Source organism: Xenopus laevis, chromosome 1S, assembly GCF_017654675.1.
Source record: "Xenopus laevis strain J_2021 chromosome 1S, Xenopus_laevis_v10.1, whole genome shotgun sequence".
Lineage (NCBI taxonomy): Eukaryota > Metazoa > Chordata > Amphibia > Anura > Pipidae > Xenopus > Xenopus laevis.
Window position 1 is genome coordinate 49,664,850 of NC_054372.1, and position 27,200 is coordinate 49,692,049.

General features: G+C 39.2%; 1 protein-coding gene across 4 annotated transcripts in view; it reads right to left on the reverse strand.

Annotated features, from left to right (window-relative positions):
• Nucleotides 1-2,672: 2,672 nt before the first annotated feature.
• Nucleotides 2,673-27,200, reverse strand: part of elf2.S (E74 like ETS transcription factor 2 S homeolog) — a 59,514-nt gene continuing 34,986 nt past the window's right edge. For 2 of the 4 annotated variants that reach the window (XM_018243303.2, XM_018243302.2), the window contains 6 exons: nt 14,318-14,431; nt 9,598-9,771; nt 9,294-9,380; nt 7,134-7,326; nt 6,313-6,642; nt 2,673-4,430 (listed from right to left, as the gene is read on the reverse strand). In XM_018243303.2, coding sequence (XP_018098792.1) covers nt 3,803-4,430; nt 6,313-6,642; nt 7,134-7,326; nt 9,294-9,380; nt 9,598-9,771; nt 14,318-14,431 — 1,526 coding nt within the window. In that variant the 3' untranslated portion in view covers nt 2,673-3,802. Of the gene's footprint in view, nt 4,431-6,312; nt 6,643-7,133; nt 7,327-9,293; nt 9,381-9,597; nt 9,772-14,317; nt 14,432-16,713; nt 16,809-24,284; nt 24,635-27,200 lie in introns of those variants that run through there. The other 2 variants (XM_041579573.1, XM_018243304.2) reach the window with 2 other exon arrangements.

Below are 27,200 nucleotides of genomic sequence, written 5' to 3' on the forward strand. Positions count from 1 at the left end.
GAAATCAAATACAGGTATTGGCAATACTTTCTTTTCTGAGATTTATACTGGCGTGTGGCTAGGCCAGGGCCATATATACCTGCATCCCCTGCTACGATTATTTCCTACATTGTTTTCAGAGACAATTGGAGCAGCAAGTGTTCCAGCTGAGAACATCAGGTCAGAGGAAGTGTCAGGATACAGCGATGAGTGAAATTTTTGGCAGGTTCCACCATGGAAAAAGATTTTTTTTAGCAGGTTCCACCATGGAAAAAGATGCCAATAGTCTTCAATGGGTGAAAAAAATTGCAGCTGCTTCACGAAAAAGTGGGTCCGATTTTCCCCATCACTACTGGTTACCTTCCCATTCTTCTGTCGACAGGCTGCTATGGTGAAGGAGCAAAAAAACTTGCCAAATGCGTTCTATGGGTGACAATTTTGTTTGGCTATGGGGAAAGGGAGGGGGCGAGATCACTCCAGCATGCAGTGCAGCAGTAAAGAGTGACTGATATTTATTAGAGCCCCAGTCACATGACTGGGGGCACCTGAAAACCAACAACATGTCTAGCCCCATGCCAGATTTTGAAATTAAATATTAAAAATCTGTTTGACCATCTGAAATTAGATTTCAATGCAGTTTCCTGCTGAAGCAGCACTATTAAAGGAGAAGGAAAGTCGTTTAGCACTTGGAGGTGCCAAATGTGAATGTATATACTTACCTGAACCCCCAGGCTGGTGCTACTATCAGCAGAAAACTGCACCGGCCCGGGGTTTTACCAGCAAGCACCACAGAACGATCTTATCCCGGTTATCACTTCCTCTCCTTAGGTTGGTGTCACATGGGACATCTTCACACCCAGGAAAATGTCAAATTCTTCCCAGATACTGCCTGGGCCTTATGCTAATGAGTCAATGGCATCCTCCTGTCACTTCCAGATGGGAGAGATTTATTGAAGTCAGTGGCATATTTCACAGGCGATATCATGTGGTATTTGGGGGTTTAATGCACTTGCTCAAATGCCATAATGGACATTGGTTGATTTGGAAGGTAGAGCAACTGATTTGAGAGCAGAGAACGTTTTACTATGTCTGTCATTTGACAGCGTGAAGTCAACTGGAATAAAGTTAAAGGTTAAGTTCAAGGTCAAGTATATTATAGAAGGAAATATTCTAAGCAACGTTTCGCTCAGTCTTTATACTTTTTTTTATTTTTAAATTGGTACCTTTCTTAATTCTACTTGCATCATGCAGTTGAAAATGCATCATTTGTATTTAAGTTCTCAGGAGCAATTAAATTGAGCCTGTGCATTTCTATTGCTAGGGGTTGGATTCCAATTCTGAGAGCCGCGGAAATCATTTAAAAAAATAATTCCAAAAACAAATAAAAAAATTTAAGACTAGGGATGAGCGAATCTGCTCGTCGGAAAAATGTTGCCCATAGATTAATGCATTTTGGCAGATTTTCAGCGAAACGGGTTAAATTTGCGCCACCCTAATTAAGACCAACTGCAATTTGTCTGCACACTAAAAGATCACTTTAAATGATTATCAAACCTTTAAAATAAGTGAATGTAAAATTGATGAGACTGCTATTCTAAGCACTTTTGTCATTTATATTCATTATTTATTCTTTTTTCATTACAAAATATTAAGGTATACATGTGTTGTTAATATGAATGAACTTTGTTCCAACAGCACCACCTACTGGTCAGTTTCCCACCAGTCTGACCACCAAGTAGTCAAGGAAGTTGTCAGGAGAAAGAAAGAGGCTGCTTTAATGTTCTTCGGCTTAGAAAAAAGTGGGAAAGGTTTCTAATTGTTTTCCTAAGCAGAAGAACATCAGAGCAGCCTCTTTCTTTCTCCTGACAACTTCCTTGACTACTTGGTGGTCAGACTGGTGGGAAACTGACCAGCAGGTGGCGCTGTTGTAACAATTTATTCATATTAACAGCCCATGTTAGAGTCCTGCGCGGGTCAATTTTTTGAAACCCGTACCAGCAACCTGCAATCCGGACCGGCATTCTTACTCGTTTGGACCCGAAAGTACCTTATCTGCAACCCAGACCCGCAACCTGCAGACTATCAAGAATCAGGAAGTGCTGTCATTGTAAACAGGAAGTGACACCATCAGAAGTAAGCGTGATCAGGAAAAAAGGCGTAAAACAGGAAGTGCTGTCGTTGTAAACCGGAAGTGACATCATCGGAAGTAGGTGTGATCAGAAAAAAGGAGTAAAAATTGCTTTTTAGAAGGCCTGCAGCCCATCCCGTGTCTATACCCGCACCTAGAACTTCTACCCACAACCCAGTGTACTGCAGGTTTTTGCGGGTACACGACCCGCTGCAGGACTCTAGCCCACGTATCGCTTAATATCTTGGAATGAAAAAAGAATAAATAATGAATGTAAATGACAAAATTGCTTAGAATAGCACCCTCATCAATTTTACATTCACCTATTTTAAAGGGTAACTATCCTTTAAACAAGCCCCTGCATAACTCACTGTAAATCCACACGGTCACTAACCAATAACAACAGGGTGAAACATATGGAGCAGACAGGAGCTTTGTGAAACTGACAGACACCAGGAAGTAAAATACAATAGTTTTACATTTGTAATATTTTACAAGAGTCCAATTAAAACACAAGAATAATTAATATGACTGGAAAAAAATAATGACAAGACAAGACGGATCATCAAATTAATTTTCTATATTGCAGTAAAATCTACTCGAATACACTTTGAAACAAGAGTACAACAAAATAGAATATACTTCAAATGTTGAATATACAAACTATTTGAGTCCATTCTGAACACTGGTATTTCTCCCCCTAAGCGACCCGCCTTCAGAACTTCAACTAAAAAAATAGCAGGCTTCAAACTTTATAACCAATAAATGGACACATGCTTTGTGGTGACCTTTTAAAGCAAAAAACTGAAATGTATGCAAGGGATCCTGGCAAAAAAAACAACAAGAAAAAAAAGCATGTTACATTTAAAGGCTCCTTTGACCTGTTGTCGCACCAAAATGGTGCTCAAAATGCTTCCCAGGCCTTCCCAAAACAGACTGCGATATAACAAAAATGAACGACAAAAAATAAATCATACTTTTAACTACCGTATAAAATAGGTTACGTGTAATTAATTCTATAACAATACTGTGCTAGGTACAATGTTTTTTTTTTTCCTTTTTACATTTTTCTTAATATGTATAAAAAATTGCTTTACATAAACAAGCGGTTAGCTTATTTTTTTTACGGAAAATAAAACTAAGAACGAGTCTAAGGCTTTAATATGAAATCGGTTTCTGTCGTCCCGGATTATTTTGCACTTGCATTTCAGAACTCCACAACCGTTATTTCCCTGCGTGCGTATTGTTACAGTTCATGTCTAAAATACTTCTTTTTAGCAGTTTTTTTTCTGCATAGCACCGATAAAGGGAGAGCTGTTTGCACACAGTAGAACAGATTTCTTACCATTTACAATTGCTGTGGTTCTGGCATAATGTTATTTAGTGTTCCACTTTATATTTAGTGTAACAAAAAAACCGAAAAAAATGGGAAAAAAATAGATATGAACAATGACTTTGGTCCCTTTTTTTCCCCCTCTGATGCATTAGGAACGTTGACGTGACATGAACAGTTCCCACTGAAAACATGGGAACAGAATCGAGTTTTTCTTTTTAGAATCCGTATATTTATATTGTCTTTGTTTAAAGTCTCCGAGGACTTTATCGCTTCTTTCTGTCCAGAAGTTTCGTTTTATCAGCGGTTGATTTTTTAAATGTCAGTTTAAGCCAGAATTTTAGTGGCGCAGTGATGCTTTGTCACTTTTCACATATGACACTTGTCTCTTGTTTGACATTAACAGGGAAGTTGATTGCAGAGGGGGTGCTGACAACAACAACATGGGTAACTGTTTGGCCCCCGTCTGCGGATTTTTCATCTGTAACCAACTGAAATGTTTTTAGCTCTCCCTCCTGCCTGCCCACTAGCATATCTGATTTGACTTCAGGTCCTTTGATTAGGGTGCTGATGAGCCTCGGGGGAGTCTGACACCTTGCTTGCTGTGCTGGCATTGCCAACCTCAGAACTGGAGTCCCATGAGCTATTGAAACAGGGGTAAGTGCTCTCACAGTCAGTGGGGTTCCAACAAGATTAAGAGCCCCAGGCCCACTCAATCCAGGCTTTGTCTGCAAATGACACTGCGTGAGTTGGGAAGTTGGAATAGTGATTATTTTGGCAGGCTGCATGGTGAATTTGTCTCCACTTTCAGACGATGCTGGTAACATTGTAGGGATTGTCTGGATGACAACTTTTGGAGCTGATGCTGTTGTTGGGCTGCTATTCGCAATCAGAGGAGAACCTGGATTCACTGACTGGACAGCCAAAGTGGAGATCTTCTGCCCCAAAGACGTCATTACTACAGGAACTTGCATGGCCACACGGACAGTCCTATGACATGGGAAAAAAAGGTAAATAGAATGCCTACAAACACTTGTGCTAAAGATACCAATATGATACCAATATGGCAACCAAAGAGACTTGGGTGTAGCCCTAGCTTGTACCTTTTCAACAGGGATTGAATTGATTGATTTGAACAGGGATTGGTTCACATCGTGAGCCTGGTGATTGGATTATTGGTTAATTGATGCGTTTGTTCGATTGGTGCACATTTGTTTAAAGGGGAACGCCGGCTTCCAAACTAAAATTTGATAAAGAGGCCCACATAACACAGAAACCCCTAATATACCCATCACAGTTACCTGTTTATTCACAAAGTATGAATAAATGCCATTTTCTATGCTGAAATCCAGTTGTTTAACAGTTCTTCTCTTTCTGCATCATTTGAAATTATGGCAGGGAAAGAGTGACTAAAACACTGGTGTTTACAAATTGTAACAACTTCTCCACAGCTTTCAGACAGCATGGAGGAACTACATAACCCACAATGCATTGCACTGCGATGTTCTGTTCCTTATTGAAATCACTTGTGCAGGGAATTGTGGGGTTTGGAGGATGCAGGCTGAGGACAGGTGGCTGCTGATACAAAATAACAGTAGTCAGCCAGCTCAGCAAAGTAGCCAGCAGGAGAACAGGGCTTAGGGAACTGTCAGAAACCATTAAAAATCTGCATATTTTTTAATTGATGTATATTGCAAAGTTGCTTGAAATTATGTTTCCTTTTCAAAAAGCTTAAGTTATGTTTGTGTGTAGTTCCCCTTTACAACAAATGATTAAACTGCCTGGTTGAAGATTGCCTTCATTTGATTGCCTGCTCCAAAGTGTTTTTGACTTATGCTGAAGATGTTCAACAGTAAGTTTTTTGAGTTTAGAAGCGTTATGTAGAAATTTTAAGACATTAGGCTAAAACTTACAACTTTGTCTTCCAGCATGAAAACTACATAACTAAATCAACATAAAAATATAGGGCGTAAAAGCACAGGATGACACCAAATATACCATAAATGGCAACTGAGTACAAGAGGGAAAACAAGGATAATGTTGACAGGTGACTCCACCGACTAAAATATACATAATGTGAGTCAACACCAAAATATTTGTTTAATAAATAGAGCAGGGTGAGCAGCAAAGAAAGCAGCAATGCACGGGAGTGCTAGACAATGGGGGTCATTTATAAACACTGGGCAAATTAGCACCATGGCAGAAACCCATGGTGACCAATCAGATGTTTGATTTTATTGCTCAGCCTGCAGCTGTCTGGAAAAAGCTAATCACTGATTGTTTGCTGTGGGTTACTGCCCAGGTGCAATTTTGCCCAATGTTTATAAATGAGCCTCAGTGAAGGTAATTTATAAACACTGGGCAAATTTGCACCTCGGAAGTAACCCACAGCAACCAATGAGTGATTAGCTTTTCCCAGCCAGCTGCAAGGAAAACAATGAAAGCAAACATCTGATTGGTTGCTGTGGGTACCAGCCCAGGTGCAAAATTTGCCCAGTGTTTATAAATGACCCCAGCATCTTTTACACAAGTGCCTGGGGGAATATAAAGAACAGCAGTGGTCAATAGTTTTTTTTTAAAAAGATAAACAAATTAGGAGTTGAACATCATTTGTGGAACAGGCACTGTATACTCAATTATAATAGTACTTTTTAGCACAGATCAATAAACTTGTTTTTATTATTGTGTTATGATGGGCATAAGAATATTATAAATATTTGTGTGTGTGTTTGAGTATGATAAATCTCGAAAATCTAATTCGATTTTAAAATTTGCTTTGACCATAAAAAAAATTTGAATTTCGAATTTGACCCTTGACAAATCTGCCCCTGTATCTACGTGTGTTATAGTGTGTAGGAAGATACCAACTGACCTCTGCGTTGCTGTTGGCGTGTTGCTGGTGGGTGAATGAGGTGAAGCCTCACTGACAGGAGAGGACAAGCTAACTAGTCTCGCTTTCCTGTTAGAACTCTGCTGGGTTGGGCTCTTCTCTAGTCTGGCTGGCATTGCCATTTTCATAATGCCTTCGGTGGGGATAGAGACTCTCTCCAATGATTTGTCATCTATGGGAGACACCATCTCTTCACTGCAGGACTCGGCTTTGTCATCTTCTATTACCACAATGTTCTTGGGCATCTCTTTAAATTGATAGACCAACCTTTGACCTTCAACTTTTGCAAGGATCCCTCTCTGGTAGTAGTACCTGCATAGGTAAAACATATGAATGTAAGCTCACATTCTGACATTGAGCTTGGTGGGCTTGCACATCTCAAAATTTACAGCAATACACAACAGTCAACCACCCCTTTATATACGCGAAGAACAGTGGAACAAGATATAAACCCACTAGAATAGTTATGCGACTGATCCGGATTCATGCAGCTTAGTTACCATCAAGTACAAGGTACAATTTTATTATTACAAAGATAAAAGAAATACATTACCGTTATATGTATAATGATATATTATAATTAATTAAAATGACACTCAAAATGTATGGATTGCCTACTCATAATTTAGACATTTCTGGATATCAGATTTCTAGATACAACACTCCATACATACATTCAACATAACTGCATTGAAACGGTGCATTCGATATAATTTTTAGATCGTTATGTTGAAGCACACAAAGAAGCTTTTTCCTAGGCTAACCCAAAGCAGAAGGCTACATTTCTTGTTCATATTAAATACCTTAAAGCTCGACCCATGGTTTCATAGTTCATATCTGGCTTGTTCTTATGCTTTCCCCACAATCTGGAAACGGCCTTTGAATCCACCAGCTTGAAGATCCCCTTCTCTCTCTGAGTCCACTTAATGTAACGTGGACAGGTGTTCTTATCTTGCAGCAGGTCCAACAAGAACTCCCACAAGTAGGTGGTATTGCCTATCAATGGTAAAAATAAAAAAAAAAACATAAGGCACAATCCCTCTGTATATAAAATTTGCACAAAATTGGAGAGTTCAGGCTATAGCAGAAATAAAAAAGGAAATTCCAAATCTTCTACTAAATGATCAAAGTGTATTTTTCTGGATTTAAAAAGACTATATATTTAAAAATACTAAAATAAAAAAAACAAAAAGTATTTACAGCCTTGAACAATTTGCACTTTCCTGAATAAGTAATCCTATATTCTTTCTCCTATTATTCTTCCAAATTAAGAAACTAGCTCATTATGCACATTGTGAATCAAAGATGTGTGAAATGAAGTAATACAAATGTATAAAGTCTCTCTGTGCAAACAAAGTGCCTTGTAAAAGAAGCTGCAGTGGCTAACAGTCATTTTAAAGGCCTGTATAAACGGGTGCAGTACTCAAATATCGCCATGTGAAAGCATGTCCAATGTTTATCAAAAAACAAAAAAAAAAGCACAAGTAACCCAACTGTAATGTGGGTTTTGAGACCAAGATAAGAGTTTCTTAGAGACTGTGAAAGGGATTCTGTCATGATTTTTATGGTGTAGTTTAGATTTCTAAATTCAACTGTTTACACTGCATATAATTCACTCTACAATATAACGTTTTCTATTCATCATCATCATTTATTTATATAGCACTGTCAAGATACGCAGTGCTTATTCCTGTATTTTTTTAAGTTGTAATATTGGTGTGTAGGTCATTTTGCCTGGTCATGTGCTTTCAGAAAGAGCCAGTACTTTAGGATGGAACTGCTTTCTGGCAGGCTGTTGTTCTCCTACAAAATGTAACTGAATGTGTCACAGTGGGACCTGGATTTTACTATTGAGTGCTGTTCTTAGATCTACCAGGCATCTTTTTTCTTGTGTTAAGGTGGCCATAGACGCAAAGATCCGCTAGTTTGGCGACATCGCCAAACGAGCTGATCTTTCCCCGATATACCATTAACGAGCATGGCTATATTGGGGGGTAATCTGAACGTTCAGCTGTATGGCCGAACGATCCGATTACGATGCGCAATGGGCTCCGGCGGGATCGGTCAGGTCAAAATCAAACCTGTCCGATCGATCAAACGACCGATCTCCGCTGGGCGAAAAATGTCGGCACACTCCACACACAATCCGAAAATCGTATGAATCCTCGATTCGTATGATAGGATCTTTGCGTCTATGGCCAGCTTTAGGGAACTGATATCTGGTTATCATCTTCCCATTGTTCATTTGTTAGGCTGCTGGAAAGGGGGGGGGAAGGGAGGGGGTGATAACACTCCAACTTGCAGTACAGCAGTAAAGAGTGACTGAATTTTATCAGAGCACAAATCATATGACTGAGTCAGCTGGGAAACGGACAATATGTCTATCCCCATGTCAGATTTTAAAATTAAATATAAAAAAATCTGTTTGCTCTTTTAAAAAACGGATTTCAGTGCAGAGTTCTGCTGGATCAGCACTATTAACGGATGCATTTTGAAATAAAAAACATGTTTCCCCATGACAGTATCCCTTAAAAGGCAATATGTCTGAAAGACTTCTATAGCTACATCTCAAAATGAAATATGCACTGAATCCTGGATTCGGATGAACCAAAGTACTTTTCCCAGAATTCTGCCAAATTCTTAGGTTTAGTTCTGGGACAAAAAAAAAGTTTAAACTTTAAAGGTTTTTTTCATTTGCAATTGTTGCCTTTGTCTTGCTCATCTGACATTTAAATATACATGAACATAAAACAATGTCTAAAAAAAAGTTCCATCATTTCAGTGTAGAATTTATTATTCACTAAATTTAAAAAACTGCCCCACGGTCTCAACTCTTGCAAGGTACTTCTGTGTCTACACCGAACGATATTTAGCACAAAAAATAAAAACTTGTGTTGTTCAGTTCTCATAGCAAAGCCGACATTAGTTTATTAAGAAATTAACGACTATTTCTTCCAGTTTACCTTTGCCTTCCCTTTGCTTCTTCTTGATTCCCAGTTCTGGAGATCCATTTGAAAAAGCAGGCTGTTGCATTTTTGGTTTGCGGCCAGCTGTACAAGAAGTAAGATTTAATGATCAAGAAGGCAAATAATAAGATTAAACAAATTACATCCCACTAATTGCAAGACTATTATGTGATTCTCTGCAAATTATTTACATTTTTTGACAGAGGTAGGGGAGAAAAACAAGCACAATTATCTGTAAAGCTAAATCTTAGGCACCAGAAGCTCAAGAAGTTAAAGAAAGAAAAATGTAATGCTCCAATACCTTTTTTTTTCTTCATTGGTTCTCCAAGTTCAATAGATATTGGGATAGACGTAGAGTCCATTGGTTCTGAATCTTCAGTGGAAACTTCCACGACTGTTTCAGTAATTACATCCGGCCTCATAGCTGCATGAATAAATTCAGGAGTGGAGACACACGGGGGAACATAGACTTCCACTGTTAAAAGAAAAGATGGGCACAGAGTTTGACTACATGATTAGTTCAGTTTTAAAATACAAAAAGAATTCCTCATCACTCTCTATTTGCCACAGGACTTATTTATTCAATACATAAATCTATGACGGCAGCCTAATAACCAGGGAATGGTTTTTAGCCAGAATTAGCAAACATGGTTTACATAAATGAATACACTGGATGGATAAGCACCATTTAACTGGCCTCTGATATAAGTGATTTCGGTTGGAAATAGGATATGTGATTTAAATTGTTAAGATGGGAAATACAGCATGGATTAATAAAGACTACCTGTTATTTAGACATAGCAGCATTATGACAACCCTGTCTAATCAAAATGGTGCACTGGAGAAGCAAAAGTAAAATTCTTTGTACCAAGTTTCCCTGGATACTCTATGGAAAGCCATGGTTCTCTGCAAGCTCTGCTAATGAGAACAATTGTAGTCTGTATAAAAGTACAACGGCCTTGATGAACTTGAAAACTACCGACAATCACATATAGCAGTTATACATGCAACCCAAATGTCAAAGAGAAGCAACAAATGATTTTTTTTTTTTTTTTTTTAAAGGTTACGTTTTTTTTAATTGATATTTAATAACATACATATAGCCAAGACCATAAACGTTCAGGAAGTATAGTAAGTTGAAGCAAATAGTAATATATGCATCAGCAAACAGACAGACATTATTTAAGTACATTATGGAACCATTGACAGAGTTAAGGTAACTTTTAGTTTAGATCTGCCTCACACCATGGGTTCCAAATTTTTTCATATTTGGTCTGTCGGTCTAGTTTCATAGGTCAATTTTATTAGGGCGATAGCCTTGTGGAATTACTATAATTTCTATATACAATATTCACAGCATTTGGTTTACAGCCAGACAAAACCAGCCATCTTTGCTTTAGGTATTTAGAATGCAATCCATTCACAGTCTCATTCACAAGCCATCTAGGTTTCTTTTCCAAATAACGATTCACACAAAAATACCGCTTAAAGGAATTGTTCAGTGCAAAAATAAAAACTGGAAAAATGGTCAGGCTGTGCAAAATAGATTACTAATATAGTTAGTTAGCCAAAAATGTAATGTATAAAGGCTGCAGTGACTGGATGTGTAACATCCAGTTAGCGAAATTTGTAATGTATAAAGACTGGAGTGACTGGATGTGTAACATAATAGCCAGAACACTACTTCCTGCTTTTCAGCTCTCTTGGTTTCCACTGATTGGTTACCAGCCATTAACCGCTTTTGAATATGAGCTACAAGCGAATGATCAATTGCAAGCTCACTGAACAGTTATATCCCATGTGGCCCCCATTAAAGTCACTGACTAACTCAAGAGTTAGAGAGCTGAAAAGCAGGAAGTAGTGTTCTGGCTATTATGTTAGACATCCAGTCACTCCAGTCTTTATACATTACAAATTTCGCTAACTAACTATATTAGAAACATATTTTATTTTGCACAGCCTATCTATTTACCCAGTTTTTAGTTTTACACTGAACTGTTCCTTTAACAAAGACAATGGTAAATAAACTTATAGTATCCTCTGTCACAGACCTATTAATGCTGCTATGGAATAACCAGGAATACCCCATATCGATAAGCTAGGTCCCATGCATCGGTGGTTAAGTTGTGATATCAGCACAATGGGAAATGTTTGGCGAGATATCAAGCCGGTCTCCTTTGCACAACTGAAAGACCAGTATCACATCCCCCCAAACCAGTGGCTCAACTTTCATTTCAACTTTCAATTGTGCCCTTAAAGGAGAAATCAACCTGTGGGGGAAAAAAAACACCCTACCCTCCACCCCAAGTAGCCCTCCCTTCCTCCTTCCTCCAGGCTAAATACCCCCCCCCCATGGCGATGCCCCATACTTACACCTCAGTGCAGATTCTTCCAGAGAAGCTCCACGCGTCCATCTTCCAGCTCCTCGGTAAGCTGACAGAGATCGGCAATTTCAGAGTAATTCCGCGCATGCACAGTTGTCAGCTTACAGAGGAGCCGGAAGATGGACGCGTGGAACTTCGCTGGAAGAATCTGTGCCGAGGGGTAAGTATGGAGCATCTCACCGGGGGTAGTTAGCCTGGGGGGAGGAGGGAGGGCTACCTGGGGTGGGGGGGGGGGTAGGGTTTTTTCCCCACAGGTTGATTTCTCCTTTAAGGCTACCCACAAATGACACAACCTCACAAAAGCCACTAACCCCTTCCTAATATTTATCAAAATGGGTCACACCAAAGGTCTCATTACTATGTTGTGTGCCAGACTACAACTAGATGTACATAGTAACAATTTAGATGGGCTACGTAACAAATAGGGAATAGATGTAGGTACAGCTCTCGACAAGGAGGGGCAGGAAGTACAAGAAACAGTCCAGCAAGTTTCCCTAGCTATAGGTTACACTTAATCCAACTATATATCATCCACAGGGCCTACTACACCCCTGTCAGACGTCACCACAACCACACAAACAACCCGGAACTCTGTACCCAGTGTGCCTCAGATAAAGGGTCTTTTATCCACATACTGTGGAGCTGTAGCAAGATCACCCCATACTGGGGAAACATTTTACATACCTTGGATGCAGTACTACAGTTCACAATTCATAGAAGACCCAAGTTGTGCATTCTGGCCATAATACAAGATCTTAAACTATACCAATCGTTTTTTCTGCTTGAGGCATTACAATTGGCAAAAAGACTAATAACCCAAAATTGAAGGAACCCTACTCCTCCTACCTTTAGGAATTGGAAGCAAGTAATGCAGGACACCTGTAGCGTTGAATATCTAGTCTATATTAAAAGGGGGTCCCTGAATGGATATACACCTCCCACACCCACAACAACCCATCATAGAGTAAATAAGAACAGGCAGGGAATATGCTTGCAACATAAAACCTGTATTATGTGACCTGAAATATGTACCGTTTACTTTTTACTACAATATATTTCCAGCCCTGCTATAACTACCGTACTTTAGCCTCGTGATCATCTTTGTTGCTGTACTCATCACATGATTTACTATCAAGATGTTTAATTTTTAATAAACTAACTTAACTCAAATCTGCCACCTAATAACTCATTTAAACACATATATAGGTATAACAGAAACCACAGGGGCAGAGTGAAGCAATGCAAATTAGCATGCCCAAAAAAACATGACAATTCATTAATGGGGCTTAGTGAGGTGGACCATCCTGCTATCCCTCTTTGGGAAATGAAGTCCAAATATAGTCTAGTCTTACAGCAAGTCTACATCTGCTTTCTACACTATATTGCCTCGAAATACATGCAACCAGAAGGAAGTTCATAAATGAAGCTAAAAGTATGAAAGACATAAGGTTAGTGAAGGTTTACATCCAAAAACTGTTTCTTACACTTTAACTGTAGAGATAACTACTAAACCAATTATTTACAGTGCATAGAGTTACCTTACTATTCCTATTTTGGCAGTTTCAACAGATATCTTACTTACATTCTTCCAAATTGTCTGTTGTATCATATTTTGTCCCTGATATATGCTGATGGCTCAGACAGTTGAAGTATTTACTGTGCATGTACCAAAAAGTGTGTGTGTTCAGAATTTCACCGGCAGGGGGCTGGCAGTAAACCAGAAGGTTCCTTAAAGGGATTCGGTCAGGATTTTTATGGTGTAGTTTTTATTTCTAAATTACACTGTTTACACTGCAAATAATTCACTCTACCATATAAAATGTAATTCCTGAACCAGCAAGTGTATTTTTTTTTTTTTAGTTGTAATATTGGTGTGTAGGCACCCATCTCGGGTCATTTTGCCTGGTGTTGTGATTTGAGAAAAAGCCAGCACTTTAGGATGGAACTGCTTTCTGGCAGGCTGTTGTTTCTCCTACTCAATGTAACTGAATGTGTCTCAGTCGGACCTGGGTTTTACTATTGAGTGCTGTTCTTAGATCTACCAGGCAGCTATCTGGTTACCTTCCCATTGTTCTGTTTGGCTGCTGGGAGGGAAAGGGAGGGTGTGATAATCACTCAAACTTGCAGTTCAACAGTAAAGAGTCACTGAAGTTTATCAGAGCACAAGTGGGAAGTGGACAATATGTCTAGCCAGATTTCAAAATTTAATATATAAAAACCCGTTTGCTCTTTTGAGAAATGGATTTCAGTGCAGAATTCGGCTGGAACAGCACTATTAACTGAGGCATTTCGAAAATACATTTTTCCCATGACAGTATCCCTTTAAGAATGGACTGGCTGCAATATCTGCCTTACACAAAAAAGTAGATTCCTGAAGGAAGCTGCCCATTAACCAATAAATGACACAAATTGCCTTTTTTGTATTTATACTTAGCTTTTTAACAATCTACAACAACTTTATTTTACAGTTCAGACTAATGTGGCACTTTGTAGATATGTCAGTGCTATATAAATAAAGCATAATAATAATATAATCTATCACTGATAAGCATGGCAGTAATGAAACGCTGAAGATTGTGCATTGGCAAGCAGTGAGGCGACAGGCTGTATGATGATTAGATTATAAAGGGCACATACCAGGGCTCCTGGTATCTCGCAAGATAGTAGGAGATTCCATGTGTAGCAGTGCTTCCGCAGCCTCAATAGTCTTATCCGTGCAGTGAACATTGCTGCCATGAACGGACGCTTCCACTGTAAAACACAAGCAACGGTCAATACATTCCAAATGACAAAATGTGAAACATATAGGTAATTATTGACACGTTTTCATCTGCATTACATTATACATAGACGATGTGCTCTACAGGGCTACCATTCCACACAGTAAGATAAGTACTTAACAGTAAGTACTCTCTCAGATAGTATCAAAACACACAAGCCCATAGGCAGCTTAGGAATCAGCTTTAAGGCACAGGCACCTGTAGTCATTCTGAGTAGTCATCCTGCCCATGGTGCTACTAATGGTCGTGGCAACAGAACAAAATATGATAAATTGTGAAAAGTGAGAGAACTGTTGATAAACTCCACTAGCTTTTGACATATCAAGAGTAATATATTTTACAATTGGGGCATAGAAAATGGAATTTTGTGGAGCAGTTCCCCCCACTACACGGGCAGGCACAAAAACATCCTAGTTATTATTACAAAATGTATATTTATTAGCCTGGTGGCTTTAAAGGAATTATTCAGTATAAAAATTAAAATAAATAGGCTGTGCAAAATAAAAAATGATTTCAATATAGTTAGTAAAAAATTTAATCTATAAAGACTGGAGTGACTGGATGGATGTCTAACATAACAGAACACAACTTCATGCTTTTTAGCTCTCTTGGTTTCCACTGATTGGTTACCAGGCAGTAACCAATCAGTGACTTGAGGGGGGGGGCACATGAGCCATAACTGTTGGTTTTGAATCTGAGCTGAATGCTAAGGATCAATCGCAAACACACTGAACAGTTATGTCCCATGTGGCCCCCCTTCAAGTCGCTGACTAACTCAGAGTTAGAGAGCTGCAAAGCAGGAAGTAGTGTTCTGTTCTGTTAGACATCCTGTCAGTCACTCCAGCCTTTATACATTACATTTTTGGCTAAGTATATGAGAAACATTTTTTATGTTCCACAGCCTATTTACCCAGTTTTTATTTTTACACTGAACTTTAAATCATAAATTCCAATACTCCTGGCTGGCCACACCCCAAATGACCAAACCCTCCAAGATTCACCACCCAAACCCCCACCTAGATTCGCTGTATCCCTGCAAGTCTGACCCCCCCCCCCCACCACGGCTGAGCTGCAAAGCCTGCTGATTAGCAAACCCCACAATAAATCTCAATTTGCCTTACAAATTGGATGCCACTGTTGAGAATATAAACAAACTTTCTAAAAGCTTTTAAGAGATAAACATATACAAATGCTAGACAGCAGACACAAAACTGAAGGAACTGGCACAACACAAAGCAAAATTAAAGGGTAAATAATTTAGGGAGGCACTGCTGAATTTAGGAACAGGTGCCAGCTATGATTTTCAGAAAAGAATCCTGCCACATTGAGGGCACTGCTACTAAAAAGGCAATGAACTGCTCCTTGCTGTATAGTTCCTAAGTGAAAGAGAGCATGGCATGCACAGTATTGGCTGGGAGTTTATCTGTACTTTAATGTCACAGTCCTGTCAGCACCTGCTGCTCCTCATCTACGTTCCCTGCAAGGTGCCATCTCCAATTGCTATGGCCATTTATGGAAATGTTCTTATGGCTGAGCCATTCCCAGCAAGCAGCCAGCAGCACTGCACTCCATCTATCTTTAGGTTACCCTTCCCTCATGCTTCATGCAACTGGGAAATAAACTGCAAGTGGCCTAAGCATGCACCCAAACCAATAGATTCAAACTGGGTGCTAAATACACCGTATTGTCTTGCATTTAACCCCAAATGTCAATTACAGCTATGCAAATTATTTTGGTGCTTCACATTACAATTAAATTATAGCAAGAAACAAAGTAGAAGAAACACAGATTTGGATGGCAAAAATGACAAGTTGTACCATCCAGCCCAATTTTAAATTCCTTTACTTAGTCTTTTCCACAACTGAAAAAAAGACGACTATTTCATAAATTTATCGGTCTTTCTCTAGGGAGTGTTTCATGATGTTACCTTTCAGTTTTCCTGTTCCCCCTGTTTAACCACTGGACAAAAATGATTATGGTTGGAGTCAGACACCACCATCTCGGGCCCCAGAGTGATTAACAACTTACAGGTAGGTGGAGACCAAAATGCTCAAAACTGCCCTCCGTTCAATTGTATGGCAGTTGCCAGCAAGCTTGGGTGTTTGTTGGAAAAACATGTGCATGGAATAATTATTATTATGGTAAAAAAAAAAAACTAAATTCAAAGGGCACTTGTCAAGTATTTTGCTATCCCTGATTCTTAACCAGGGGTCCCCAGAAAAAACTATACTACATTTCACAGTATGCCTTTACCTTTGATTTTATGTTGAAGAATCCTGGCAGCTGCAGCTCCGCAACATTTGCAGACCCAAAATTAAGAAACAACGGCCTAGCATACGTTACCCATGCTGCAAGGGAAGGTGATAACCACATCAGGCAACTTGTCTATCTACAATCTATATTAATAATCTGATGTTTACCAAGATCACTAAAATGATTGATTAGGGTTTATTTTAACCTTTATGCGCAAAATCTGGGAAAGAACCAGTAAACTATAGAACAGAAGAGGATCGGCACACAGGCATTCAAGTTGCAGTGTTACCTGCTCGTTTATTGTGCGGAATGCAACGTTTCGGGGTCATGCCCCTTTTTGGGGCATGACCCCGAAACGTTGCATTCCGCACAATAAACAAGCAGGTTACATTTGGGGCATGACCCCCAAACACAATAAACGAGCAGGTAACACTGCAACTTGAATGCCTGTGTGCTGATCCTCTTCTGTTCTATAGTATACGTGAGGCTGCCGGATCCTTTAGGAGTGTGAACCGGGCTGATCTGGGGAAGGGTGTGCGATTGTTCAATCTACTTTGGAAAGAACCAGTAAAGCCAAAGAGTAAATGATTTTTTCACTGTTCATTTAAAACCTATTTCTCAGTAACAGTCCTATTATATCTTAGAAATAAAAGTCATTTTATAGTTCAGCAGTCATGCAAATGGCATTTGATTTTTTTTTATCCTCGTGTATTCTACAGAGTCCAGGTAAATGTGTGCCTTATAGGCAACTTTAACATCTGTGGCGATTCCAATAGTTAAATTGTAGCAGTCCTGATTGTAAAGCAAAACACATGTTTAAGCAGTGCATTATATTTAAATAAATACAAAACCCTTTCATGATTCAGGCATGATGTAAACTTCAGTTTCCCACAGACTGAGCCGGCATCATTTTGACCAAACTACCAAGACCAACAGACTTTTTAAAAGCGTGGTTAAGTCACAAATGCAGAAAAATTGGTCGTGTGTGATGCCTTAACTATACGCTGCGTCTTTTATCTATTGCACGAAGTTGTGATTTAACGCGTTAAACATAAAGATGGTGAAAATTTGACAAACAGAATGAATTATCCTTTACATATGGGTTCTAAACATTTTAGCCGACAAGCTATCTAAGGGTTAATTTCTTACAGCTGCCCCTAACCGTAGCCAAGGGAAGCAGGGTTCCTGTGTGATGAATTCACCAACACCCAATCGCGCTCTGTAAGGGACAATAAGCAGTTAAGGCCTTTTGAAAGAGGCAATAGTTGGGAAGCAGCCAATAATATACAAGCTTCCTCTCTGTAATCAGTCACTGATGACTGTTTCTATGGTTATCACTATGCGAAAACCGTACTGACAGAAAAGGAGGAGTCAGGAACGCTTCAATCAAGAATCTTTTTTCAGAAGAATTCTCCATTGACTTTGGCAATTCAAGTAACTCCATGCGGGGCACAGAGAGTACAGCAAACTAAGGGGCCTAAAGGGGGATTCATTTTAACTTTCCAATACAACTTCTGAACTGCAGCAGCCATTCTATTTTGTTAAAACTGTAGGTATAGCATCACACTTGCTAAGGCATGAAAGATACTAGAAAGAAGTATTCAATGTGTTAGGGACACCCCCAAAACACACTTAAAGGAAAACTTTACCCCAAAATGAATATTTAAGCAACAGATATTATATGAAGTGTCATATTAAGTGACATATTAAGCAAACTGGAATATATATTTAAGTAAATCTTGCCCTTTTACATCGCTTTGCCTTGAACCACCATTTAGTGATGGTCTCTGTGCTGCCTCAGAGATCACCTGACCAGAAATACTGCAGTTCTACCTGTGACAGGAAGAAGATTGGAAGCAAAAGACAGAACTCCGCCTATTAATTTGCTCATGTGACCAAATATGTATAGTTTGTTTGCACCGTGAATCGTACGATCCTGGGGGGGGGGGGGGGTTATTTTTTAAAATGGAAATTTTCTATTTAGGATTACCCAATGGCACAGACTACTAAAAAAAGGATATTATTATGAAAATTACATGAAGCAGGGTTTTACATATGAGCTGTTTTATGCAATATCTTTTTAGAGAGACTTACATTGTTGGGGGGGGGGGGGGTATAGTTTTTCTTTAACTGATTATATATAATACATGATTAGCACCTGGTTCCCATTAGGATAATAATGGAAAACAATCCATGAGAAGCATGCAGCACAGCACAGTTTTGAAGAGTCCTTCCCTGACCAAGTATTATCTTAAAGCAGTACTGTGCAAATAGATATCCAAAGCCTAGATGTGGCCTCCAGGGGATCTCTATGAACTGTACAATTGCACCAAATATTTCTCTGCGTGACATTTAATATAATTGTCTCTTGATCATGCAGTATGGGTATGGCACCTGTTATCTAGAATGCTCAGGAACTGGGTATTTTCAAATAAGGGGATCTTTCTGTAATTTGGATCTCCATGCCTTAAGTTTACTAAATTTCCCCCTAATAAGGATTAACTATATCTTAGTTGGCATCAAATACAGGTATTGGACCTGTTATCCAGAATGCTTGGGACTGGATGTTTCCGTAATTTGGATCTTCATACATTGTCTACTAGAAAATCATGTAACCATTAAATAAAGCCAATAGGCTGGTTTTGCTTCCAATAAGGATTACTAATATCTGTTTTATTATTACACAGAAAAATAGTTTTTAAAAATTTGGATTATTTGGATAAATGGAGTCAATGGGACATGGCCATTTGGCAATTAGGAGCTTTCTGAATAACTGTTCCCATACCTGTACAAGGAACTGTTTTGAGAAATAGGTTTTAAAATTTTTAATTATTTCATTAAAATGGGAGACAACCTTCCAATAATTTGGAGATTTCTGGATAACGTATCCTATACTTGTATAAGAATTTTTTTTGAAAACTTATTCTGTGTATCTTTAGACTGAAAAATATTTTTTTTCCTTTTCTAATCTTTTGCAATTATAAAGCACTAATGACAAATTGGCAGTGAATGTATACAGTATAGCGAGTACTATAGTATATTAGTTGTTCAAAGAGAGATAATAAACTCTTTATAAACAAACCCAAGTTGCAGCCTTTGTTAGGCTGCTCATTGTTGGGAAGATTAATGCTGGCCATAAACATTCAGATTTTATTCTTTGATGGACAAACATTTGGATATCGATCATTTGTTTCAACGTCACGATCTTAAACTGAAGGATTAAAGTAGGAAAAATAACAAATCAGACTATGTTTGTGTGGCCATTATTTGATAGACAGCAATGAATATCACCAGAGGGGTGAATATTTTATCACTAGCCGACAGAAATTTTACAACCTGTCCAATCGACTAAACGTCTGATCGCCATGATACAAAAAAAAAAAAAAAGTCAGGACAACGGTTCTCCACAGATGGTTCTAAAATCCTAGGAAACCTTGACCATGCGTCTATGGCCAGCTTTATCAGTGGACTGGTCATGTTTTGCTTTATAGTGCGAGATCATCTATATCATGCAGTTTCTAATTTAATTATACCGGAAAGGTTTGCTCTACTTAATAAACATTCAGGAGGCAGACGATAGAAGCAAACTCTGTGCTTGTTGCATTATTCACCTTTCTATTCAGTTTTGTCTCAAGAAAAGTAAAATACTAGCTGGTTGCTAGGGACAGTGATTCCAGTAAAATAATGCTTGCAAGATGATTTTTTTCTTTTGAATGTATCTTTCAATTTCTTTCTACTTTCATTGTGACATTAAAATCAGATAGTTTAAATTCTCAAATGGTGCATAATTAAAAGTAAAAATTCAGAAGCCTCCCCCCATAGCAAATGTGTTATATAATGCTCTATTCTTAGCAACATTAGTTGGTTTTCATTTTTTGTAGTTTGTTTTGCTGCAAAATGTAACCTGGACCCTAGCAACCAGATTACTATTGGAATTGCAAACTGGAGTACTGCTGAACAAAATCTATCATATATATTTAAAGCGCCAATATATTTGACAGTGCTGTATAATAAATGGGTGTGTGCATTTAACAAAGATTTATGTACAAAAAAAATAATTTAAAAAACACAAGTAAACTGAGACCAGCTGTAAACGGTCTGAAAACATCACAGTCTACATTGTACTAAAATAAAATTTGCGTTTGGGATGCAGACAAAGCTGTAGTAGGATTATGTATACATGTACACAGTAGAAACACCATTTTAAGTTTTTCAGGGAACCAGAACAAAAATGTATAAAATTTAAAAATGCATTATGTATTCGTGGGACCACCAAAAAAAAGTGAAGGAAAACTTAAAATCAGGGGGTGCAAAATGGAGGTTTCACTATAACGTTTTTTCATGCAACAGTTTACCCATTGATATAGGTTTTGCTGTTCACAAAGAACTTAAATCTTTCACTTATCTCCAAGTAGCTCTAGAATACGGTCAGTGTTTTAAATAACCAGGTATGCACCCTGAAGCTATGTTGTCCATGACCATTTAGCAAGTTGTCCTACTGCCTTTTCAAAGCAAAAGGAAGGATGCATTCAAACGTTTACTACAAAAAGGCTTAGTACAATGGCATGCATAAGTTGGCAGTCTGCTTTTGTCTCAAAATCTTTTATCTTAAATGTAGAGTAAACGAGTAAACAGAAGTAAACTGGGGATGTGTTACATGGAGTATCTGTGTATCAACTTATTGAGTACAGGTATAAGACCGATTATCCAGAATACTCGGAACCTGGTGTTTTCATACCTAAAATCTACTAGAAAATCATGTAAATATTAAATAAACCCAATAAACTGGTTTTGCTTCCAGTAAGGATTACTTGTGTCTGGATTGTTTGGATCACATATAAGGTTCTGTTTTATTATTACAGAGAAAAAGGAAATAATTTAAAAATTTGCATTATTTGATTATAATGGAGTCTATGGGAGACTGCCTTTCCGTAATTCAGAGCTTTCTGGATAACGGATCATATATCTGTATTAACCACCAAAAGGTTGCAGGCAGAGAGCTACTAGCAACAGTTCCCTGGATTTTATGGTGGTGATTTTTTTGAGATGAATAGACATGCGATTAGGCCAATTTAATGAGAACAAATCTCAATGGAATGATAATTATTATAATGCAACTAATAGAAAGACTGACAAACTGGGTAATTCTTTTCCGGGAGACATTATTGCAGAAAACACATTTTTGCATGTTTATGAGTTTTAGACCATCTGCCATAAAACACCAGTATGTGTGATTTTAGACACAGGAGCAGATTTACCAGAGCAAATAATTATCTATAGAATGAAATTAACATGCTCGATGTCACACACTGGTGTACACAATTAGTATACTGTAATATGGCTGTTTAGTTATGCTAAGATTATTAGCAGTGTCTTAATTAGGGAATCCCCCAATGCCACTATTTAAAGCCCTTTGTTGAGTGTTGGCAATACATGCAACTGTAACAGATATTACATGCAATAATTACATGGATTTGTTTGTCGAGTAGCCCACTCATCTTAAGGTGGTCATAGACGCACCGATAACATTGTAAAAAACAAATTTCCGTATGATGTTTGGTGCGTGCATGATGGGAGATGAGCCGACAGTTATTGGCAGAAGACTCGGATATCAGTCGGCTGGTCGATCAGGCCGGCAAATTTTGATTGGTCGCCTTTAAAGGCACCCGAACATCGGCCAGTGTTCGTGCTGAATCATAAAATACAAGAAGAATTCTATTGTTTCTACCTGTAGATCAGACAATTCAGCTATACACGTGTGTATTCAAACGAACACACTTTCCTGGAAAGATATTTTCCAGGAATGATCGTATTTGTAACATCTATGGCCATCTTTAATCTCTCTAGTCACACTCTCTCTCTGCTTGTTCTCTGGATCTATTCTTATATCCATCTCGTGCTTTCTATACTTCCTATTCCAACAGAGTTGACATCACGCTGTGGCAAGTACAACAAATCATGGGTAATTCAAAAATATGCCTGGTCAATACAGACGAGATAAAAGTCTATCTTCCCAATGGAACTTTTACATTGCAAGGATATAGATACAGCATAACTAACCCAATATTATTATTGAAAGTCCACCTTGAAGCTCGGCATGTGATACATTTTAGATTATTGGTAATTGGACAATACACCAATATTTTGGTATACTGAATAGGAGCCACTTTGTATCCCACATTGATCAGCACTGAGGAATATGTTAGTGCAGGCAATGACGATAATCAGGGCAGCCATTGGGGGGGAGAGTTGTAGGGGGCCCCGGCCATGCCACACTTACTTGATTACCCGGGCCCCCCATCTTTCTGAGAGCTGCTGACTTCGAGAAGGCATGGACGTTTAAGGGGCCCTGGCCACCAATATCTTATTTTTTATTAACATGTGGGAACCCTAGCCACCAATTTTTTTTTTGTTTTTTTACTGTGTGGTGGAGGCGGACCTGTAGGTGGGGCTTGCGCTGGGCGCAGCCCAGTACATGTTGTCGTATGGGGCCCTGTGATTTCTGATGGTGGTCCTGATGATAATGGATAGAGGAAGCAGTGTTACAATACTGAAGGGAGTTTAAAATACATCTGAATGAATAAGTGAAGTTAGCGCAGTATAAAAAGAGATAAATATTTTTAAAAGTGAATATCCAAGGTTTAGCAGTAACCTGAACACTTAAGGGAAAAAAAGCACTGGCAGCAGAACTAATTAGCATAAATGGTGCAATAAATCGCTTCTGTCAAGGCTTTCTGCCTCTGAATGAATGACGCGTCCTATTAAATGAACTCATCTTTAGCACCTCGGCAGTTTTTAACTAAAGACCGTTTCGCAAGTTAATGGAGGGTTGTATAAGTAATGGGAAAGGCACCAGCACGAATGCTGAATGAGTATTGCTATTAGAGCGCTGCGAAGTGAGTAATAGTCCACATGGCAGCCTCACAGCAGCGCTCTAGCCGCTCCGTAGTCCCCGCCTCTTACTTCCGTGTTTACATCTCTCTTCTTCCCTCCAATTCCATCCGCATTGTGAGCTCACATCTCCCTGCAAATCAAAGCTTGGCTAATTGCTGATTGGCCCACAAGCAGCCTCTCCAGCTGACAATGCGAATGCAAATGTAGATTACAAAGCAAACATGAGCCCCCGTTTGCCAGTACGGGGATCGCGGGGAAGGCAATGGAGCATATATGATAGAAAACGCAAAATGTCACTAAAAACAGTCGCGCGCACAGGCAGCCGCTGCTATAGATCGCTGAGCTCGGAGAGAAAGCAGACGGCGTGGCACAAGACAACATTGTCACATACTTCCTGGTTGCACGGCATGGATCATGTAACTGCACAAGTGCCAGGGCCTCCCACCCGCTGCGGCCAGGCTTCAGCCATCACTTCCTGCTTCTCATTCACTTATGCCCAGATAGGCGCACACTACACTCATACAAATCTACTCGCGCTGTTGCCATCACACCTTCCGCGAATCGCAGCTAGCGCCGTGCAAAGGAGCCGGGTGTGCACGTTCCGCTATCTCAGCTCTCTCGCCGATGCCCCCGCCTCCCCTTGCTGGAAACTGCACGCGCCGCCGCTGCTGCTTTACCGGCTCTGATGAGCAGATCGAGCTGGTTGGTAGGTCCCTCATGCAGCGAAGTCGCCATATTTATCCCGGAGAATCACTTCACATTGGCAGGACAGAGGAGGAAGCGGAGATACAGACACACACAGCGCCTAGTGTGTGCGTGCAAAAGGAGGAGGGGTCACTAGGATCCTTCCGCACCTACAGGAAGCGAACGTCTGCTACAAGCACAGTGAATGCGTTGCACGATCCTTCCGCAGTCTCGCACAGGAAGCGCACTGCTAACTCTCACATGCCTATCCGTAATTCACCTCAACCAACAAAGCACGTTATACGGTGCTGTACTAAATCGCTCAGCCTCGGTTAGTCGGCTGCCAGCTAGGTCTGGGGACTGCAAAGAAGCAGAAAGCCGTGGGCTAAAAGACAATTTCGCGCTGATTTCTCAAACACACTAGTGGGGCTCATTTATCAACACAGGGCAAATTTGCCCATGGGCAGCCAGTTACCTATAGCAATAAATCCGCGATTAGCTTTTTGAAACCAGCTGCAAAAATGCAGCAATCTGGTTGCCACGGGTTACCGCCCATGGGCAAATTTGCCCAGAAAGCATCACTCAAGCTCAAAATATTAGCGAAATTTTCAAAAAATTGTCCATCTATAGTGGGTTTATAGCCAATATACTATTTCTAGGGTTCCTCACGCTATTTAGTATGTGGGAGCCCCAAGCTCCCCTTTTAATAGAAACATCATTCTTACAATCAGAATTTAAATGAGGTGCTGATAATCAGTTTTTGGGTTGTAACATTAATTTTATTTTAAAGCACACTGGCAGATTCAGGAGATTTAGTCGCCTGGCCACTAAACGCCTCTTCTGCGGGGCGACAATCTCCCAAAACTGCCTGCTATAATGACAAAACACCAGCGCCAATGTACTTGCAGCGCTTCGATTTCCGAAGTTGCCTCAAGGAAATCCAAAGTGCCGCAAGTGCATTGGCGATGGCGTTTTGTCATTATAGCAGGGGGAATGCAGTTTGGGGAGACTGTCGCCTTGCAGAAGTGGTGATTAGTCGCCAGGTGACAATCTCCCCAAATCTGCCCTTGTGTTAGAACCCTTAATGTTTATATGGTTTAGATAAGGCAATTAATGGATCACAGCAGGAGACATATGCAATGTAGAACTACGGTCAATAAAAAAAAAAAAAGTCAGTTCTGATAATCCTTTAGATTGGAATCCTCGTGCAACTATAAGGGTTAGTTCACACAGGGCGTTTTGGGGAGATTTGGTCGCCTGGCGACTAATCGCCTCGTTTTTGTGGCAACCGATCTCCCCAAATGCCTTCCCTGACTCTGCGCCGACTACAATGGGAAAAAAAAACCGCTGGCGCTAATCACAGTGGTTCGTTTTCCGAAGTTGCCTCACGAGGAAACTTCGGAAAACAAATTGCCGCTTGTGATAAGCGCCAGCGTTTTTTCAGTTTAGCCAGTAAAAATGATTATTACTTTGACGTCAGCTGGCCATAGACGTAAGGATAAATTTGTACAAACTTCATACCATGGCGATCAGTCGTTTAGTCGATCAGACAGGTTAGAAGATTTCAGTCTGCCAAAGATATCTCTACATGTATCTGACAATATCAATGCGTGACTGTCACTGTTATTTGTCAGACAACTTTTTTATGATTGCCATCTGATTTGTTTGTTTTTTACTACAAGTATGGGACCTGTTATCCAGAATGCTCAGGACTATGATAACGATCTATCCTTAATTTGAATCTTCCTATTTTAATCTACTAGAAAAGCATTTAAACATTAAATAACCCTAATAGGCTGGCGCTGCTTCCAATAGGAATGAATTTGATCTTAGTTTGGATCAAGTACAAGGAATTGTTTTATTGTTACAGAGAAAAAAGAATTTTATTACAAAAATTTTTATTTGGGTAAAATGGAGTCTCTGGAGATGGTCATTCTGCAATTTGGAGCTTTCTGGATAATGGGTTTCCAGATAACGGATCCCATACCTGTACTTTATTAAATCTAAATGGTTAGAGTAGGTTGAGAGATTGCGCAGCATGATCGTTTGTTGGACATCAGGATATATCTGCACCCCTACGGCCAGTTTAACTAAAATGAATGGAAGGCCAGTCATATAAATGAATAAAAAAGGAATAGTCTTTGTGCATCATCAACTTTGTTTTCATGCTTAACCATCTTATCCTAAACAAAAAATAGTCTGTTAATCCTGTGTAGAGTCTTTTCAAAGTTATTAAATCAATGTTACGCAATTATGTGCACCGTTATCCATTTATATATCCATTTCAGGCTTTTTTGGTCTATATCACCTTTACAATCCATCATTTGATCAGGTACTCCATTTACAAATTTACAGATAAACTGATTAATGTACTTCTACGGTAAAATATAACACATTTTATATTACCAAAGGTGTTTCATGGCCATATAAATGCATGAGGCTGAAATTATATGTGTCACTGTGCTATAGTTCCAAGAATACCTAATGCGGCAAATAAAGCTGGCCTTACACCTAAGGGCTATGAAACAAAACACCAGAAAATTTCTTGCCGTTATTTTTATCATGAGGTAAAACACTAAAGTTGTTAAATCATGCAAAATGCCTTTTTACATATTTTCACACCATTTAGTGCTTTACCTGGGAAATTATCAGTAAATCTAAAATCTCACCTAAGCTGGCCCACCATCACTGCTTAAAGGATCAGTTCAAAAAATGAAAGTGTTTTAAATAGGGATGCATCGAATCCAGGATTTCACCTTTTTCAGCAGGATTCGGGCGAATCCTTCTGCCCGGTGAACCAAATTCGAAGAAATTACATGACCTTTTCTCACAAAACGAGGGATTAAAAAATGTTTTCCCCTTCCCACCCATAATTTGCATACGCAAATTAAGATTCGGATTTGGTTCGG